Source organism: Amphiura filiformis, chromosome 15, assembly GCF_039555335.1.
Source record: "Amphiura filiformis chromosome 15, Afil_fr2py, whole genome shotgun sequence".
Classification (NCBI taxonomy): Eukaryota; Metazoa; Echinodermata; class Ophiuroidea; order Amphilepidida; family Amphiuridae; genus Amphiura; species Amphiura filiformis.
In genome coordinates this window covers 42,411,353-42,433,196 of record NC_092642.1, presented here as the reverse complement: position 1 = coordinate 42,433,196, position 21,844 = coordinate 42,411,353, and the positions used below count along the sequence as shown (strand labels likewise).

The window sequence follows — 21,844 nt, the reverse complement described above, 5'->3', positions numbered from 1 at the left end:
CCCCGGGCGCTACCCTTAGGGGGTGCCAAATTGACCAATTCAGCATCGAATTCTCCAAGCGATGAAATTAGTGGTAGGCCTTATTTGTCCAAAAATTTGTCCGCGCAAATGTTTCAAAAATTGCCCGCGTCTAAGATTTCTCGGGGGGGGGGGAGTAGGGGCGCAAATTTTGTTTCTTGCCCCAGGCGCTACCAAACCTAGTTACGCCGCTGGATGGTTGTACAGCAGGGGCGTAGGCAGCTTTCTTGTGGGTGGGGTGCAAATAACACAAAATTGACGGAGATTGGTCTATATTTGGAATTGAAAAAAAATAGCCTCACACACAATCATACACTCTATATAAAAATAGTACAAATTACTCAATGCTGAGTTTATTTATTTATTTATTTATTTGTTTATTTATTTATTTCTTCTTTATCCTGGGGCAAGCAATCAGTGACCAGCACTGTTCTCCCTTGCTGCCCCAGGATACAACACGGAAAACAACAAACATATTTAAAAATACACATAGAAATAATAAATAAAATAAAAATTAATTCATTACCTATACATACTAGCTACAAGAAATTGAAATAACATAAGATTACATTTACAAAATGATGCAAAAGAGTAAGAAAATGTTTGAAATTACCCCAAAAAATTGGGAACAGAGCAATAAACAAAATGGAACCCAATGTTTTACTCAATATGAGTATAATGTGATCAACATTGAGTTTAATTCAGTCATTTTGCTGCTCTGCTTTTTTGTTCTTTTTACTCAACAGTTGAGTTATAATTATTTGCAGTGCATGAATGCAACTCATCTGCCATTCCTCTCACAGTTTCATTAAAGTTGAATGAAGTTCAATGGTTTTTATTAAATACATACAAAATAGTTTTACAAAATATATATTTCGCATTTTAAAACATCACAAATACAAAAACAACACAAGTTAATTTAAAATTCATTCAGTCAGTCATTTAATCATTCATTCATTCATTCTTCATTCAACAATTCATTCATTCATTCCTCCATTCATTCATTCATTCATTCTTCATTCATTCAACAATTCATTCATTCATTTATCCATTCATTCATTCATTCTTCATTCATTCTTCATTCATTCATTCATTCATTGTTAACCTATTGCACTTTGCAGCATTACAATTTAAAGCCATAACTTGTGATTTACAGCGTCGACGCCTTCAATTTTTCTCGAATTTCTACTTTTCTATCAATCTGTACTAAAATACCATGTGAAAGATTAAGCCTGAAGTGAAATTTAAAGTCTTCACGAGTTCAGAAGTGTTCGTTACCGGTATGCTGATTCTTTTCAAACTCCGGTCTCGTATGATATCTCATTCTGAATTTTTACTTCAACCTTGAAAAAGAAAAGAAAATACAAAAAGTAAGATGGTGAGAAGGTGGACTTGATAATAAAAATTCCCTTTAAAAGGGAAGGCCAGCCTCAATGCAGAAGAGGTCTTGTAAATAGTTTGGGTCACCGTGAAAGGCATTTTTAGGATCACGCTTACATCCATGTTACATGACAGTTCACCAAACCATCAATGGTGAGAACATGCACACTGAAACAGCAAAAAACATTAACTCCCAAAAAGGGTAACACATTTAGGTTAGAGAAGCCAACACTGAAACTTTTTGATGTTGAATCATCATTATGAATATAATGCATGTGCAACTTATCTGGTTGCCGAATTTTAATTATGTGCTGCTGTTGGCTCGGGGTGTGGTGGGTATAATCCTGATTATGTGCAAAAGTCTATATTTTTGCTGCATTGAAAGTCTACCAGTATCCCACGGTATTCTTGCTTGACAGTCCGGAATCTGGAAAGTCTACATTGTAATTGACTTCGTGTGCGATCATAAAAGACTTCCTTACATCTACTCTGGTGCGACGCGTGCTCAAAACATTGACATATCGTGTATGAGACAGAATGGGGTTGCGCATCCTGCACAAGAACATATAAACACAATGGGGGAACGATTGCTCTCTACAAGAGGAAACTGAATATAATTAATAAGAAAGAAAGAACAGTTTACCAACCCAAAGTGTTACAATTAAACAAGACAACAAATAAACACAAATCCCGCTCTTGTATTATGCTGGGGAAACGATTAGGCATCAGTAATGATATTCTGTACTTGTGTATTTGCGTATGTTTGTGTGTATTGTATACCTCGACTGCTATAGTACCCAGTTTTAACCACCGTTTATCAGTGGGAGCTGGTGGCCTAATGGCCCTAATGGATAAGGCGTCCGTCTGGTGATCGGAAGGTCGTGGGTTCGAATCTCATGCTGCCACGTTCCCTGGCTTTTTTTTCAAGTTAGGTTGTGTGCCGAACGGGATTTGCGTTTATTTGTTGTCTTGTTTAATTGTAACACTTTGGGTTGGTAAACTGTTCTTTCTTTCATATCGAGTATGGTTAATGAAATCGTGCGGGTGCATGTGTATAATAAGGGACTGATACTGACGACAAAAATATAGACGTATAGCAACTTATATCTATCTACTTACATGCTTAAAATTATCATCTTTCTGTGATGGCATATGATCTGCAACAGCGTCATGAAGTGTTAGGTACATCCGATCTAAGCCAATCGCTTCCTTCTTGTTTAATGTAGCAGATTTAAGCAATGACTGTCGCACAGTTTCTGAATCAAAGATGTTGTCAGAAAGCGATACAAACAGAATTTAGAAATCAAATCAACAAAATGTGTTAAATATGACAATAAAAGACCTTAAATATGACCATGATGACATCTAAACTTTTTTTAAGTGTAAAATTTCTGATTAAATTTCTCCAACCCTGTCAAAAGAGGAGTCAAAATTCAATTTTAAAAGTTTGCTCTTGGTCGGGCTCATTGTATATTTATAGGAGCGGCCATTTAAACCGGGATTTAAACGTATTTTAAATTACTTATGGATGTCCAGTACAAAGACTAGTTCCCATTCCAGCTACAGATACAGTCCTTCACGCATCATTTGATTCTCAGGTTCAAGTGGATTATTTTTCCACCGACGAAGGCTGCATTTTTTTTCAATTTTAAAGTATAACTTTATAATACAGAGTTGGTGGAAAAAATATTTTTCTTACTCATCAGTAAGGCGAAATGGGGTTTTTTATCTCACTATAGTGGGCAAAGTTTTTATTTAAAAACTTCCCCCCTTCCCCTGGAAATCAAATGCTGCGCCCTTACTCCTTTCATAAAGTAAAGTAAGGTAAAGGAGGCGAACCTGTATAACAGTGAACGGAGTGCCCATCTCTCTTTCATTGGCGATTGGGCCGGACTCCTCGATGTAATGTTGCTGTATGGGGATCGCTACACCTCCTCCACAGCGAGTCTGTTACCTTCCCAGCATTTAAGAATGCCGGTATCCATTTATACACCTGGGTGGAGAGGAGTAATCGAGATAAAGTACCTTACTCAAGGGCACAACACGATGGTATCGCCGGGGCTCGAACCCGCAAACCTTCCGATTATGAGTCGGAGCCCGTTCCGCTCGGCCACCGTGTTCCTTTCGTACTTCACTTCATCTGTTTTGTTTTTTATAGACGAATCCAACGAGCCAAGTCATGGTCAGGATGTGGTCGGCCATTATTGGGTCCCCACAGCACCAAACTGGTGTTGTAACTGCCCAGTTGGGTGGATTAAAGCCGCTTAAAAATCTATGTTAGATTCTTTTGTGTTATAAACTGACATCATTCTTTTGTCTACGTGTAACATGGGTGATAGAATGCAGTTTAAAATACCCTCCAAGGCCGCACCATTTCACATTTTAGGTGAGATGGAGCCGACGGGGACCCAGCTTTGGCTGTCATTGAGGTGTAGGAATGCGTGCAATTGGATTCGTCTATATTCCATTCGGACGTGAGCCCAGTATTGTGCAGAAAGCATCTTTATTGGTTAACCGAAAAAGGTAGATGTCTCATTTAAGACAGAAACATCACCATATGCTAATTAGGGTTAGGGGTTAGAGGTTAGGGGTTAGGGTTAGGGGTTAGAGGTTAGGATACTTACCTTTGCAATTGGCTAACACGACACGTATGTCCACTTTATCATAGTCTGTAATGAGTGTTTGCAGTGTCTTTACACCTACTGTATCGATGTAATTGAACATGCAGCAATCAATGATAATAGTTTGAACTTGATGGACATTATTGCGTGGTTCCTCATCACAGTGGCTCTATATAGCAGGGAAAACCCCAAATAAAACAAACAAAAAAACATCGATTAAAATTTCTCATTTTTAGAAATGTCAGCCGAGATAAACAGAAAAATTAGACTAATGGTTAATTCAAACCCGGCTGGCACCTAAAAATGTTACACAAAAAGCGTAACTAGAGCAGATAGACCGATGTGGCCTCTCTACTAAATGGAGAGATTGCTGATTCCAAAAGTCGCAATGATGAGTGCCCTTTTACAGGAGGGTGGTCAAACAGAAATCAGAATCACTTCAATGGACATCCACTTTCTATCGCTGCTGTTCACGTGATATCGTTGTCTGCATTCTGGTCATTATCAGGCACCCGATATCAGGAAAACTTACATTATAATCGGGCAACGGTCCATTATACACTTGGATTATAATTGAGCACCCGATATCAGGAAAACGTGCATTATAATTAAGTACTTGATATTAACGTTTTTACAACTTTTGAATTAGTGAACTCTTTCATTTACGAGGGTCATTCAAAAAGTTCGACCTGTTGGGTCATAACTTTTGTTTTGTTAAAGGTAGCTACTTGCAAATTTGCATACATATAGTTCGTAGTGTCACCTACAGGTGGTGAAAACATCATGCCAAGACCATTTTCAAATTTTTATTGGTGACCTGAAAACCACAGTAAGATATGGTTCACCGGAAACGGTCAAAATATGTACAATATTTACAAAGGCGTCTCGAGTACAGTGTGTTGAAGATCCCATAATTACTCTATTTGGTCATGTTATACAGTAAAAACTGTATAAATCATAAGAATAATCATAAAATTATATGTACTGGTTAAAAGGTTGCCATAAACTGAAAATGATGGACATTAATATGCACAAAACTAATAGAACAAATAGCCAGTATAATAAAATTAGTATAAATGACCAAAAACAGAGTTTATGAAGATATTGACTTTAATGAAACATGGTGTAAAATGGTGGCATTATGTCGCTTTCTTTGGAATAAAATACCACAATAGATCACAAAGGGAAGTAAATTTACTTTTTTTGACTGAAAAATGTGTTATAGTAGCTTGAACTTTTGTATTTTATCTAAAGGCGCAGCTAGAAAAGTCACGCTGTACGGATGGACACTATGCTGATTATCATTACCTTAGATATTACAAGATATCCCTCCAAAAAGTGGAATTCTGGGTAATTTCTGTCTATCAAAATTTTACTTTTTCAGTCACAGATGATGTTTTGGACTGTAAGGTGTATATTCATTCAAACTTTATATTGTTACTTATATGATTTTTTTGTATAAAGAGGGAAGTTCGTACACTGGCTGCACGCATGTTTTCAAGTGCAATATCCAAAGATGTGTCACCGTTTCCGGTGTACCATATCTTACGGTGTTTTTCAGGTCACCTACAAAAATCTGAAAATGGTCTTGGCATAATTTTTTCACCACCTGTAGGTGACACTACAAACTATATGTATGCAAATTTGCAAGTAGCTACCTTTAACACAACAAAAGTTATGACCCAACAGGTAGAACTTTTTGAATGACCCTCGTATGTGTGCTCATTCAAACATGAAGTCAACTACATCAAGTATGAAATCGGTGTCTTTATTGCTATATGAGTCTGCTGATGCAAAACAACTTGAAGAAATACTTTCTGAAATATAGTAACAAATCCAAATGGGTAGTTATTTTTGTTTTACTCTTTATATCACTTACATATTCCAACTTCTTGTTTATATCTCCTTTATGCTTAGCTATCAGAAGTTTTTGAGGATTGATTCCGACTTTTTGAAATAAAGAGTTCTTGAAGTTGTCAGCATTGATGAAGCAGAGTGAGGATGAAAAGCAGAATATCTTAATTCCCGGAATTTCACGAGCCTGTATAAAAATAAATCAAAATCGTCAAGTTAATATTTGATCAATGAGCATCAGATCGCTGTGAGTTTGGCAGACTGCTGAATATCGATTCGTCACTTTGTTAAATTTACTGTATCGTTAAATGAAGTCTCGGGCAATCACAACATTATGGCTTATATGTTAGAAAAATAATAATCAAGCACGAATCACGTGGTTTTATTCAAAACAAACTCATATTGACCTTAAAAACAGCCGTTTCTCACCACGCGAAATTTCCCGGGCACCGAAATTGTCCGTGACGTCACAATAACACAGTGAATGCTGACGACAATTGAGCACAAATAACCATGACGTCATTGTAATTTCGGCGCGGGAATTTTGAATATTGTGTGTTGAGAGCCGGCTGTTTTTATTCGTTTATTCGTTTTTATTCTTACATTATTTGGATACATTATCTGCTACATGTATATCCATACATTCAGTGTCTTAAAAGCTATAGCCCTACTGAGCTCAGTAGGCCTATAGTTTTCTAACTTTATAGAGGTCTACTTTATATGCTTAACCTGCATTATAACCACCATTCTAGTTTATTCTTAACCAATAAGGTTTTGAATAATGTACGTCGTTGGTGTTCGTGTTGATAATGTACTCATTTCAATGGCACAGTTCAATATTAAACCCAACTTCATCAGGGTCAAAGAACGTGAAGGGCCGTGTGTCCATGTCTGGACAGATGAGAATGTTTGACATCCTACCGGAAAAATATACAAGATTGTGAAACTTACATCAGGAACCCTGGCGACATCCCTGTAGATATCTGTATTAGGTATAGCACCAATAATTGAACTGTTAGGTATTTGGGTCCTGAGAACGATGGTGACGAGAGCGATGCCGACACCGCAGAGTAAACCAAGATCAACGCCAAGAAGACACACACACAGAAACGTTAACAACCATATTGCCTGTAAAATGACGGGAAAAGAAGCAGAATGTAAGACATCGGCGTATTAACCAGGATTTTTTCCCATATAGGAGCCGATGGGTCTTTCAAAGGGGGTGGCAACAAAACATTTTACGAAAATGGTAAAAAAGGCCTACAAATCTAAAATAGGTACAATTCTGGTTTACCCTGAGCAACCTGTGTTTTAGGGTTAGGGTTAAGGTTAGGATTAGGATTAGGTTAGGATTACACTGCAAAAACAAGTGTTTATATTTAAACTACATATTGTGTTTATCAGAGCAACACTTAATAAACACATAATTCATGTTAATGGTCTAACACTAATGTTAATTTTTCTAACACTAATGTTCATAAATTAACACTTGGTGTTATATTACAAACATTAGTGTTTGTAATATAACACCAAGTGTTAATTTATGAACATTAGTGTTAGACCATTAACATGAATTATGTGTTTATTAAGTGTTGCTCTGATAAACACAATATGGTGTTTAAATATAAACACTTGTTTTTGCAGTGTAGGGTTAGGGTTGTGCGCAGGGTATACCAGAATACACCACTGTTGTAAAATGACAATTGAAGATGCTTGGGTTTCTATATTTTGTTCAGGACAAATGTTATCGACATTTTTGCTTGTGGATATTACTCACATAGACATCCATTTTAGGATATAATTTTGATACAGTTTAACGATTTTTTAAATCGACACTTCGTTTATTATCAATTATAGGCCTATGTGATACTCACAAAATCCACGTTGTTAACTTTCCAGAGAAGAGGTAGGTCTTTTATTTGTCTGAGTATACCACGTAATGCAACAACTATGATAGCTCCAAGAATACACTGCCAATAAAAAACAGATGCATGAAATGAGGACTACGACACACAACGACAACAGGAAGTTTAAAAACGATGAGTCAATTATGAGAAGAGAAAATTTGAATTATGTAACACATGCCGTATTATCTTTCCTTACTCCCGATTCCAGTAAAATACAGCCCTCATCTTAGGGATTAAAAATGTTAATTATCCTGATTTGCCAAGTGAAACACATTTGGAATTCTCTGGGGGAAGGGGGGTAAAAACATGCAATTGTGTATGTTTTTCTTACTAGCGGTCACAATCTTCAAAGACTTGACATAAATCTAAGCATTCAGAATCTTGAGTGTAGGCCACGATATTACTCTTAATTTTACTATTTCATGTTACTTTTTAAAACTCGTATTAGATTGATTGATTTTTCATCCTAAAAAGTACATTCTATTACCCCCACGACCCATTATTCAAAATCGCGCACTGTGATTTGTTGAAACGCGTCACGTGACAGACCATTAATTAGCGATAAAGTGTCAAGGGCAACGAACTTTATGTTCTTCTATCATCACAGCGCACAGCAGAGCGCACAGCACACCTGCTTATGTAGGGGAGAATGGAATGTCAGGGGTGTGTTATTGTATGTGCATACCTGCTTATTTAATTATGGGGAGAATGGAATGTTAGGTTGTGTTATTGGAATGTGCATACGCTTTGGCTACGCGTGTGCGCTCCACCTTGAGGTAAACAACTTGAAATATTTGGGCAAAAAAATTGATATTTTCTCTTTAAATCACACTATTTTGTGGTAATAGAATAGAAATAAAGGGTGCAGCATTATCCTTTACACGCAAATAATGTGTCCTCGGCAGTAAAACGTTTAAATAATGGGTTCGGCTGCGCCTCACCCATTATTTACGTTTTTACTGCCTCGACACATTATTTTCGTGTAAAGGATCATGCATTACCCTTTATTTCTTAATTAATTGGTCCATATTTCCAGGAATTGGCCATATATCAAAATTTAGGATTAAACTATGTCCTATTTGGAAAAACAGGATAACATTTTTTAATCCAAAAACAATAAGTAACTTTGCTCACTGCTTTATCATAAGCCCTACTATGCCAATTTATCTATTTCTTTTATTCTCTCTTTAAAATTTTGTCTTTCTGTTAATTTCTTGTATATATTACTCCCGTTTTCTTCATCTTCATATTTTATTTTATTCATCTTCATATTATATTTTCTTTGTTTTTGGTTCGGTTTTGTTTCTTACCTGAGGAAGTTGTGAGAACAGAGGCCCAAGTCGAAGTAGAATCACAACAACAACAAGTGCCGATATGATGCCTGCCAACTGCGGAATCAAATATTTAGTTAAAACAATACTTGTTAATCAAATAAGTACAAGGCTGATATAACGACCCATATACACAATGCAGTATCTTATCTCTTCTCTATTTGTCATTGAAAATGACATTGAATATTTAATATTTCAACACTCTTGTAAAATGAATAATAAGAAAACAAATGGTGCTAAATTATAGTCGCGCGTACATTTTGTGCCCAAATTGAGAATAGGCGGGAGCATTTCATCGTGACTCCTGCTGTAACGCAACCAGATCGATGGTAACAAGGGTAATAATATCTCATTTCAAATCGAAGGAAGTGAAAATGCTAACTTCGTTAAAGGCAGAGATAATGTGATGCCTAATGTTAAAGTGTAGCCAGTTTCGGAAAAAGTTTGTAATGATAGATGTTTAAACTACATACACTATATTATACATTATTACCTTATTCTAATACGTATAATGTGGACATAATTCCACTTTTTTGAGCACTCTGCAGATGATCATCGTACAAGGTGATGATTAATTTTGTAGATCAAAACAGCTCAGATTGTAAGCAAACCATATTTACCTGTGTTTTCCCTCCAGATCCTTCTTGAACTGCAGTACGTGACATAGAAGTAGCATGAGGGAAGCACCTAAAGAATGACCCGAAGATGTGACAGCTACCGTATGCTATCAGCTCCTGCAAGGCGACATGAATGACAATTAAAGGAATTGATGCGGCAATTAAACTTTTCTGAAAAGGTTAAAATTTGTGATGAAAAAAGTTTTATGGTTAAAGGTGTGTCGCCCATGTGACTTGATGACTTGACTAAGTTTCACATAGTGACGTATAATATTAGAACTAGCTATATCCGATACTAGTTATTCCTTTTTAACTACGTGTATTAAAGATACAGTTTAGTAGTTTGAACCTTAAACTTAAATTTCAAATGGAATCGGGCCAATTAGAGATAATAATAATAATAATAATAATAATTTATTTCTTATATAGCGCAGTACAATATAATATCTCAAAGCGCTTTACAATATACATGATAATAACACATTATACAAATTTAAACATGGAAAGCAAATATATAAATTACACTGGTTAAAAAGTATGCACATATTTAAAAACCAATTAACATGATTAAGAACAATAATTAAAACCTACATGTATACCAAAACACTGCAAAAAGATAAGCTAACATTGCACATTTAACGAGCGCAAGTACACTGAAACAAACCAAAAAATTATGTGCAAGGTAAAGCTTAAGTAATCATTTAAAAATACAGCATAATTAATTACACATGAAAAAAACAGTATCAAAACGCAGTGGAGGAGTATCGACTCCGTTATTAATAACATATCACTCCGAAACGTTTTTCTAGGAAACATTTACAACTATGTGTTGCAACCGACGGATTGATTGATTGATTGATTGATTGATTGATTGATTGATTGATTGGATGATTGATTGATTGATTGATTGATTGATTGATCGATTGGTTGATTGATTGATTGGTTGATTGATTGATTGATTGATTGATTGATTGATTGATTGATTGATTGATTGATTGATTGATTGACTGATTGATTGATTGATTGATTGATTGATAACTTACCTGATTTGCTTCAACTTCGTATTCATGTTTCTTGGCAAATAATTGGGCCATAGAAATAGAGATAGCGAAACCGACAATAGCCATGGCAAATGCACTACCAAATAATGACATAGAACCTCGTAAAGAAGGTACGGTGGGTACAGGTACTCTGGAAAAAAGGGTCATTAAGTGGAATCAATTTATACCATTATTATGCAAGATGCGTGGTCACCTCGATCCTGCGTATCTGTATATTCTGATGATGTAGAAAGTGATTTCGTCCTCAGGAGCAAAGTTTTTCTTGTCCCTTTCTCCCTATCCTTTTCTCTCACATGACATCATTTCCTCAAGTTTGATAGTCATTTATTTCCTAGGAGGAGCTTTGCTCCCTTTCCGCTCTCCCATGCATGCACTTCTGCATTCCGATTATCTTATGATTAGAATGTGACTAGAGTGTATTCTTGTTCAGCATGAGTTATCATCCAGCCTTTAGACAATGTTTTACCGTTATGCCCAGGACATGGGGAGGGGCACACCCCCATCCCACCGCCCTCATACACCCCCCCAACACCCATATAATTTTAGTAAGTAAACGTGTAACATTCAGTAGCATTGGCGATCTTGGCCCTGGAAATATAACATTCAGTAGCAATGGTGTAATATTAGCATCATTTAAACCTACCCTGTTGGAATATCTCCAACCACTGACAGATTGTATCTCGACTCGAACCTTCCTAAAAATGACGCCAGAGTCGCACAGATCACCTGTCAATGATGAAAAAAAAACTATATCTATTAGAGGAGATCTGTTGCCAGAATAAGTCAGAGAACCATGAAATTTGGCGTTTGGAAACAAACAAATGAAAATATTTTTAAGGTTTTGGTTTTGTTATTGTTGTTGTTATTGTTGTTGTTGTTGTTGTTGCGGGTAACTAAATAAAATTACAGCATAACTCTACCCTATATCAAATGAGTGAATGTTCTTAGTCATCCAGTAGTTTCAAACAGAGTTTTGGAATTAAATCACGTGACCAGTCCAACGGGTCAGTTGCCTGATGAAGTCTGGTGGTTCCAGACGAAACGTCGCAATATAGTTGCAAAAAGTAAGTTCCAGTATTAGATTTAATTCCAAAACTCTCTACCCTATATCGTTACTGAAATATCGCTCTTTTTTAAATTAAGAGTTTACCTCACAACTGACTCAAAATATAACCAATACTTATGTGAAAATTGAAATCGGAGCAACACGCCCTTGGAATAATCGTCCACTGCAAATACGTCCCTTCATACTTACTACAAATAATTCTGATGGTATTGGTAGTTTCTTTCCTTTGCGTCCTTCTCTTCTACACCACGATTTATGAGCTTGTAGATCATTCATTTCAGCTATCAATATCAGCATCATGAGGGCTAGAACCGACATTATAACAGCACACGGATTGGTTTGTTTCAACTTGGTAAATAATTCGATGTACGTCTATAAAAAGGGTAAAACACGAACATTATTTTCATGATGATAAAAATGAAAGCAAATTAGAGGCAATAACTATAAAAACAAGAAGAAAATAATTAAAGAGTTTAACTTCAACACTACACTATTTTACGCTCACGGAACATTTTCACTATTTCGACTAGCGTCTTCAGCAGATGGTGATGCTGTGATGATATCTTGTCTACAATCGGGATATCCTTCACTGACACTACACTGATTGTAGACAAGATATTATCACATCATCTGAAGACGCTAGTCGAACTAGTGCATAGGGCCTGCACTTTGGCTCGACATTTGAAAGGGGCGTGAATTCATTTTTGGATACGCCCCTATTATAATTAGGTAATACTCGACTCACACACATTCCCTATATTAATATGTATATACATGTACCACATGTAGTCAATCTGTCTGCTTTATCTGTATTGTGCCCCTTCTTATAAAGCAAATACGGTAGTTAAACACGATTTCATCAAACATTATAACAATAGCTCTTTTACAGTGTGCAATCATCCCGGGCAATAATTGGGCAATAATAGAGGATGTGCGTGAAATTATTGACTGGCTCCATACAAAGGAATTGAACCGGTTTCCTTCACCGTAATCATGGCACAATGCAGTGCATTCAATCAAACGTTGTCGTCAACCTAGAGCGTGTTTATAGTGAGACAATCTTTGCGTTATTTAGCTAAACTACCTCGTAGTCTAGATTTGCAATGGTTAGTAAAACATAAACAAATATAGACTGCGTGGCAGTCCAGCTAAATACCGCATAATCTGGCTCACTATAAACACGCTCCTATTTGATCGTATTTGTGCATTTGTTATGTGTGTGAGACGAGCTGTCGCGGTAGATTGCAATTCAGTATCGAAGTTACGTAATGTTACTATGCCAACGGGATCACGCGCCAGAGTAATGAACTACGATCGAAACAATCACCACACAAAGTATATGGTACTCGAAGGATATAAAAATAGCGTGATCCGGTAACCAAGAGAATTACGTAACCACTTCGATGCTGAATAGCTTGTAATCATGCTTTTGTTGAATGAATTTGAGTACTCCGCCATATTTACGGTATGATACGTCATAATCTAGGTGATTATTTGCATTGGATATCTTGAATACGCTGGTGAGGTTGTGTAATAATCGGATTAATACTATAACAGTAGGTGAATACAAGTTTTGAATATATCGCGTTGCAAAGCCCCATTCAGTGATCCCAGCGAAAGTGAAAAAAAAAATCAAATTGTTATTTTTATAAAAAAATTTAATGAAAAAAATTGGCACAAAACCCAAGAAAACGGCAGTATTGACGAAGTTGAAGCCCCATTCAAATACATGTAGCTAATTTATATATACTGTCAGTATATAAATTACAGATTCACGTAAATGCATTATTTTTGCCTACACGGCTTAGGGCTGAACCACTAGCAGAAGACACCAAGTTGATGTTTTATGACCTTTGACATTCTTTTGTGGCGAGTGACATGGTCAGTTCAATTCACGCCGATTGTCCTTGACAGGTTTAACTCTGCTTCGGTGGTCATGAAAGAATTCAAAAGATAACCTCTGCCCCAACAATCCCAAGCAATTGTCTGAAACTGCTCTTCGGATGATGTATCATAAGAACTCAGTCGTCAAATGATGATAGTCATATAATGACCAAAAGATTATTACTGACTATATCACTGAAGACTGAGTTCCGCAGTCTTGTACAAAATCTGAATTTTGATGATTTTTACGATCGTCCGGATGAAAAAAAATCACTGAATGGGCCGTTAGTTCCCTCCTCTCCTTACACTGGCAATATGGATCAAAGAAAAAAAAAGAAAGAAAAAAAAGAAAACAAGAAAAAAAAAAACAGACAAAGAAAAGAAACAATAAAAGAAAAAACAAATATGAAAAGTTCGAACAATATTTGGTTTATAAAATTAATGTGACCGTGATGAGGCTCGAACTCACCACCTTCCGATTTAAAGTTCGAAGCGCTAGTGTACCAAATTCTGATGCCTTACCAAGTGAGCTGTGCTCCTGAGATACAAAATAAAATAAAATACTACACTGTATACCTGCTTGTGTCGGTAAATGATTTGCTCAAATTCCATAATGGTACAGTGCAACAGAGCAAAAATGCCCAAAATTTAAAAGCTATATAATTTATGACCACTATACACTACACATAAAAATACTAATACAAGGGAATTTCAACGTAAGAATCCAAACAATTAAGTACCAACATGCACAGCTTTGTCCTTATATCACATTTGGGTTTTAAACAAAATGTTATCAAACCTCTACTGTGATTGGCAGCTGCATAAGGCATCTCTTTGATAGCTGATCATGGCCATCCATTCAGCAAGTGGCTACTAACTGACCTTGACAGGCTTGAATGGCTTGACAGGCTAAAGAACTAAATGCATTCTGCAAAATGCGCTCTGACCAATTTATAAAGCATTTCATTAGCTTTAATTTGACATATTGTTTGACATATTTGGAATTATGGTAAATCATTAAATAAAATATTTATTAATTAATCAATTATGTCAATTATTTAAAAATTTAATGCAAATATGCATATTTTCTCTGACAGAATTGTAGGATTTGACAAGAGGCATCTTTCTTGTAAGTTTGATTCTTATAACATACCGGTATCGTATTGCGTCCCGTTATAGTTGCAGAAAAAAAATACGCGTGCAGGACACACATACGCACACACCCCCACACACACCCCCACCCAGAGGATCGTACCGTTTTACAATCTTATAACATTCATTGGCGCTAGTAGTAGTAAATTTTCTTTGCTTTACCTCACTTGTTAAAATTAAAAGGGGACATATCTAGCTGACAGTAAAAGCTTACATTTTATGGAAATTATGTTTAACTATTTGCTTAAACAGCACAAAACAGATAAAGCAGACAAATTTACTATATATAGGCCTATACATGTATGGTATCATGCCAGTGACTGTTTAAGAATATAACATTAGATTTATGATATTTACTTCGAGGACTGTTATTTATCAAAAATGTGAAAAATATCAAATTTTAATAATTTGTCATAAAATTTGTATTATGTCGTGAATTTCAAACAATGAAATTTATTTGATATCAGAAAGACATTCTTCGTATTCAGAATGCAATTCGATATGTCTGATGTGCTCTCATGTCCCACAAAAATACTATCGAAACGCTCAAAACGCTCATTCCAGATCCCTTAATTTGGTTAATTTTCTTTTCTTGTTTTCTTTCTTTATTTTTCTTTGATTTATATTGCCAGGGTAAGGAGAGGGAACTAAAGGCCCATTCAGTGATTTTTTGATTTTTTTTCATCCCGACGATCGTAAAAATCATCAAAATTTAGATTTTGGATACTAGACTGCGGAACTCAGTCTTCAATGATAGTCAGTAATTTTTATATTTTGGACATTATTATGACTATCATTTGAGGACTGAGTTCTTATGATCCGAGGAGCAGTTTCAGACAATTGCTTGGGATTATTGGGGCAGAGGTTATCTTTTGAATTCTTTCATGACCACTGAAGCATAGTCAAACCTGTCAAGGACACTCGGCGTGAATTGAAAGACCATGTCACTCGCCACAAAAGAATGTCAAAGGTCATAAAACACCACTTTTGTGTCTTCTGCTATCTAAAGGCCTATGGCTGATTTTGTACCTTTCGTCATTGTCATAGATGTGCTAACATAGCTTGCTAGTGCAGTGGTTCAGCCGAAAACCGTGTGTCTAAGACAAAAAATAATGCATTTACGTGAGTCTGTAATTTACATACCGGTACTGACAGTATATAAATTAGCTACATGTATTTGAATGCGGCTTCAACTTCGTCAATACTGTCGTTTTCCTGTTGTTGTTTTTTTGCCATTTGTTTTTCATCAAAAAAATTTATAAACGTAACAATTTGATTTTTTTTTCACTTTCGCTGGGATCACTGAATGGGACTTTATAGCGCGGATTATTCAAAACTTGTTTTTACCTACTGCTATATAGTATTAATCCGATTATTACATAATTTCGCCAGCGTATTCAAGACATAGGTTATGTAGGGATAAACTGTACATGGGTATAGAAGCCCTGCATGCTTTTATCGATTGGCTTCAAACAAAGGATTTGAACCGGTGTCCTTCACCGTAATCACGGCGCAGTAGCCTACAGTCCATTCAATCAAATGTTGTCAGTGTGCGAGACGAACGATGTATAAATCTGGAGGTCACATCATCACTTATCATGTTTATTGTAAAAAGTTTGTCCAATGCATATACTGTGTGTATTGTTCCCGGGTATTGTCAATACAGTCAAGCAAACAGGTATTATATTTTGAAAAGGCCGCTATAGTATATTCACAGGGGTGTCTTGAATGGCCAATCATATGGGACATAATCAAATTGCAGTGACTGCTTCCTTTGTTACCACATGTCAGTCATCTTGTGATTATTGGACCATGTAAACCTGCAAAAAACGAGCCAAAGTGCAGGCCCTATGGAAAACGTTCCGTGAGCGAAAAATAGTGTAGTGTTGAAGTTAAACTCTTTAATCATTTTATCTACCACTACGTATGAATATCCACTCGTATTTAGAAGAAAATAATTACAATAATAGCAAGAAGAACAACGACGTTCATAAAAGTGTGATAATCAAAATAATTTGATTGTTAACTGTTCAAGTTCAAGTTCAAGTTTATTCATCAATCAATAAAATATACATCATATATAATATTAATTGTTGCTTTATATGTCCGATAACACAAGATAGGCGAGGTCTGCTTGTTCACTGTTGACAAGGGGCAGTCTTCAGTAAACGGCTCTTTTCAGAGCCACCAAATACGTTTACATTAACAGATATGCGAGGTCTGCTTGTCCACTGTTCTCTTTGAATAGCATCTTTTGCATGCAGACTTAGTTCAGTTATACTAATTAAGTTTTGTCAAAAATGACAAGGATCACGAAGTCAACAGTGTAAAATAATCAAGTTTATATACTTACATACACCAGAGTAATGACTCCGGTTCGTCTGGTAGTTTTAATTCCAAGAAGTTTGGGAAATTGACTGGTGAATACGTGTACGGCTGCTCCGGTAGTAAATCCGCGCACTAATGGTTCTGAGAGATAGTTGGTCACGAAACCAAGTCTCAATACACCCATAAGAGTCTGAAATATGTAATAATAATTGGTTAAGTCTTGATCGCAGTTTTGTTGCTGATAACGCTGTAAGTATGTTGTTTTTCATTTTGATAACCGATTTAACCGGGCTTTCAACCTTATACATGTCATAGTTTAGCATGCAGTCTCGTTCGTCACGCAACGTGTGTCCTATCCCGCCTGCATGATATCGATGTTACCCATCAACGACAGCAAAGTGCCAATTATAAAAAAGGTCTATGTTGAATATTGAAGTGGTTTCAATTTCAGAAAAGTGTTTGATCAAACCTACACTAACCTGAATAATGCCCACAAGTAAACACAAAGAAGTAGCAATTTGCACTCTGAGCATTGTGTTATCTTCAGCTGAAATTCCCGACGTCATTTCTGCCATTTCGGATGTACCATTATTGATATTACTTAATTCCACGTCTATGACTGCATCTATAGCATTGCCAATCATGATGCTGACCACAGCCCATGTACCTAAATCGCGTTTCATTTGACATGTTTAAAAGAAAAAGTTAAAAATTTGAATATCGAATGAAGCTTTTACGAAGCATAGAATAGTCCTGGACTATGATACGCTTGCGTCGTTTAAGGAATCGGAATCGGATAGCAAAGTTTGAACGGGGTTTTTTTTTCACCTGAGAGCACACATCAAATTGCACTCTGAATACGAGGAATGGCCTTATGGTATCAAATGCCTAAAAAATAGATCTTTTTGGGAAAAAATTTATATCTTCAATACGATAGGTCAATGTTTTTAATTGACGGCTTTTCCTCCCGCATAGTTCTTCTGGGTGAACCAAACCTGCCTGGTTATCAAATTAATCAGTAGCAAGGTTATCTCTGAATTCAACAGGTGCTAATTGATGCAGAGATAACCTTGTCACTGATTAATTTGACTGATAACCGTGCAATGCAGGTTTGGTTCACGCAGAAGAACTTCTCTGGCGGGGCTTCCTATGAGGTTCAGGTTAGAGCTATTTTTAAATAACTTTTCTTGATTTTAAAGAGGATCTTCGGCAATCAATCATAACATTAGGCCTATGCCTGATATGTTAGAAAAATAATTATCAAGCACAAAACAATTTCATATTGACAGATTGACCATAAAAACAGTCGGTTCTCAACACGAGATATTCAAAATTCCTGCGCCGAAATTGTCTAAGTGCAATGGTTATTTGTGCTCAATTGTCGTCAGCCTTCATTGTAATACTGGGACGTCACTGCACTCGACAATTTCAGCGCCCAGGAATTTTGAATATCGCGTGTTGAGTACTGAATGTTTGAGTTTGTTTTAAATATTTTTCTTACATATAAGGCATAACGTTGTGATTGCCGGAGACTTCCTTTAATATAAGGTATCGCGCAAAACGGAACTGTGGGAAAAACGATAACCCCATCATAACAGCAGGAATTTGGCAAGCGCAAATTAGACAGTAATTCAGATTTGAAATTTGTTTGATACGAGAAAGGCTCCTTTAATTTCTTCTTATTTTGAAATGGGCTGTTCCATTTAAAATCCACACTACCCCTGTGGAAGATTTTGGAAATATCTGCCACAGGAGGAGTATGTTTTTCGAATTAATGTAAATGGTCACAGCTAATCATTTTGATACCCATACTCCCTCATATTTATGGCTTTTCCTATATCTTCCACAACTGGAGTGAGTATTTCAAATGGAAGTTACCCACTGTCTAACTTGTACTCCTCCCATGTAGAGGACATTAACTAAATCTTCCACAGGGTAGTGTGGATTTTAAATGGAATAACCCAATATTGATATTTCAATATAGGGGTGATATTTCACTTACCAATTGATATATGCTTTGAAGTACCCAATACTGCATAGAGTATTACTGGAAAGAAAGCTGAGTATAAGCCGTAAACAGCTGGAACCGTTGCCAAAAGAGCATAGGCCATCTCTGGAATAAACAAACCAAAACGAGTCAATCATGTTTTAAAAAGGAATAGGGCAACCAGGGATCAATTAGGGCAATCAAGGCAATCAGGGATCAATAGGGCAATCAGGGGATTGATCCCTGAGTCAGGAACTCATCAAAATAATATGTGAGATAGTTGGTGTGTTACCAACTATCTCAGTTACCAACTATCTCACGTATTTGATGAGTTCCTGACTCAGGGATCAAGCAAATCCTTTGATGGAAAACAGACTGGCAACTATTAAGATCAACACTGGAACTACTTCTAGCGTCGGTTGCCAATAGCAGTCACTACCCATCAAGTGTTGATAAAGACAACAGGTGTTGTTGAAACGTACACAAGTAAGTGAACATTCTGGATCGATCAGATACAAAGAACTTTGTTAACCAATATCGTTGCAACTTCCGCTAATAATCAAATGTGATTACACTAGCCAAAAAAAACCCCGCAAACATGAAATATCTTCGACATTATAGAACCCAGGACTTCAGGTTAACCTACCTTGTGGTATTCTCATCACAGCTGTAGTAAGTCCAGAAATCACATCTCCAATAATATCCTTCCTCCAATTATATTCTTTTAGCCATCCTATGATAGGGAAGAACTTGAGTACAGCGAGGCACAGTCCATGACCACTTATGGACAGGTTACTGGTACACGATCGTCGTAATTTTGCTGTCGCTGAAGAATCTGAGGTGCTAATACGATATCCTTCTTGGAAAGTTTCCTCCGTAAATATCGGTCTGGTTATGGTGATTTGTTTCCGATATCTGGCTTCGTTGTCACATTGCATTGATATAATATCCAAATCACAGTCAGATCGTCCTTTCATGTCCCCAGCCATATTGAATGTTTTCAACGCTATAATAAAATGACAAAAAAATAATATCGATTATTTAGATATTCGATTCTCACAAAAAAGGACATAAAATGCAACTTTTACTAAAACCAATTTCACCGTCAAAAAAGAATTTATATTATTAATGCAGCATCTCGTGTCACTTTCGGTGGGTTCTTTCAGAAAATGTTGGAATATTATTTTGCATTTTTACTATAAATGGAGAAGAATTCGTGCCTTAAATGTATTTGCGGTTTTATTAACTAATCCAAAGCAAATGTTCCACATCCGGGTCCACATAACACACAATTTTTTCAACATTTTTTAATCAATTCCAAATAAGGTCTATACGGTATACCAGAAAAGATTTAAATAATATTGAATCTTGTTAACCTTGACCAATGTTGACACATTTTGTGATGTCACCCTGCAAATAAGGCCTAAAAAGTGTTTGATTGGCGTAACCCGACCGACCTTAAAAATAAGCCCCGCGACCCTAGACTTTATTTATTTTTGCCACAAAAAAAAAAAAAAAAAAGGAAAAAAATAAAAAGAAAATAAAAATAAAAAAGAAAGACAGAAAAAGGTTCAACGGCCTTTATCATAAATGCAATTTACAGCAAAGCATGTGTATAAAAAAATGTTTTAAAAAACGGCTACCGACCTACCCTAATTTTTTTCTGTTACGCCAATAAGGCTCTTCACAATTAATTCTTAGTTTCCTGTTTCAAGTTTGAAAATAAAGGACGAGGCGACTTTTAATTATTAATTATTAATTATCTATTACTTTCTTTATTTTGAAAATATGGTCGTGACTATTATCAACAGTCCATTTGGTCATTTTGACTAAGACTAAAAACAGATATTAGCAAATAAAAGTAATTAAAAAGTCAATTAAAAGATGAAAATACCTAAATAAAAATAAAATAATTAAATATTTTTCCATTCTTGATTTTGGACGCGCGAGGGAAACAGGAAACTAAGGATCAATTGTAATTGGCCTAAAACAATTTTTTAGGATTATTATATGATTCTTTTTTTGTTCCATGCGGAACAATTTGATACCATTTACATCACGGTGTACACAGTCGGTAGAAGCGGAGCACGCCACCGTCCCTTTACCCTGTGCCTCCTCCTTTTTAACCAGAAAGATGGTGTTTTGTGCCAAAATAGGGTAAGATTGCAAAATTGCACACTGGTTCATTAGATAGCAAATTCATTACCATCTTCATTTTGGGCAAAAATAGTTTGAAATTTTAATTGTTGACTTAAAAGTCAAAAATTGTACATCAGAAAGACGACTGTTAACAAAATTCGATCATTAATCGGCACGTCCCCTCCATCCGTGCCCTTTTGACACTACGCCACTAATGGTATTCGTAGTCTCGCATCAACAAGGGCAAAATAAAGCAAAATGACGATGATGTAGGTCCCGTGTAGGCCTATGTAGGTTTCACGTGCATGTCAAACAGCCGATTTAAGCATGGTTCCGTCTCGAATGCAAAAACGCGACAGAATTAAATTGGCCCAACTGCCATCTTTGACCGAGTAAACTCAACACGCACATCGCACACCCCCACACCCCACCCACAAAAAAAACCCAAAAAAACCCCAGTGATTTATACACATGATTGTAGGCCTACATATGATTGTAA

At 36.2% G+C, this 21,844-nt stretch overlaps 1 protein-coding gene across 2 annotated transcripts in view; it reads right to left on the bottom strand.

Annotated features, from left to right (window-relative positions):
• Positions 1-429: 429 nt before the first annotated feature.
• The window catches only part of LOC140171659 (prestin-like), a 129,521-nt gene continuing 108,106 nt past the window's right edge, over positions 430-21,844 (bottom strand). For both annotated transcript variants that reach the window (XM_072194954.1, XM_072194953.1), the window contains exons 2-16: positions 19,853-20,212; positions 19,222-19,332; positions 17,699-17,886; positions 17,245-17,409; positions 12,045-12,227; positions 11,433-11,515; positions 10,772-10,919; positions 9,732-9,845; positions 9,091-9,168; positions 7,748-7,843; positions 6,825-7,001; positions 5,899-6,060; positions 4,023-4,188; positions 2,518-2,654; positions 430-1,361 (exon numbers count right to left, since the gene is read on the bottom strand). In XM_072194954.1, coding sequence (XP_072051055.1) covers positions 1,314-1,361; positions 2,518-2,654; positions 4,023-4,188; positions 5,899-6,060; positions 6,825-7,001; positions 7,748-7,843; positions 9,091-9,168; positions 9,732-9,845; positions 10,772-10,919; positions 11,433-11,515; positions 12,045-12,227; positions 17,245-17,409; positions 17,699-17,886; positions 19,222-19,332; positions 19,853-20,195 — 2,199 coding nt within the window. In that variant the 5' untranslated portion in view covers positions 20,196-20,212 and the 3' untranslated portion in view covers positions 430-1,313. The remainder of the gene's footprint in view (positions 1,362-2,517; positions 2,655-4,022; positions 4,189-5,898; positions 6,061-6,824; positions 7,002-7,747; positions 7,844-9,090; positions 9,169-9,731; positions 9,846-10,771; positions 10,920-11,432; positions 11,516-12,044; positions 12,228-17,244; positions 17,410-17,698; positions 17,887-19,221; positions 19,333-19,852; positions 20,213-21,844) is intronic.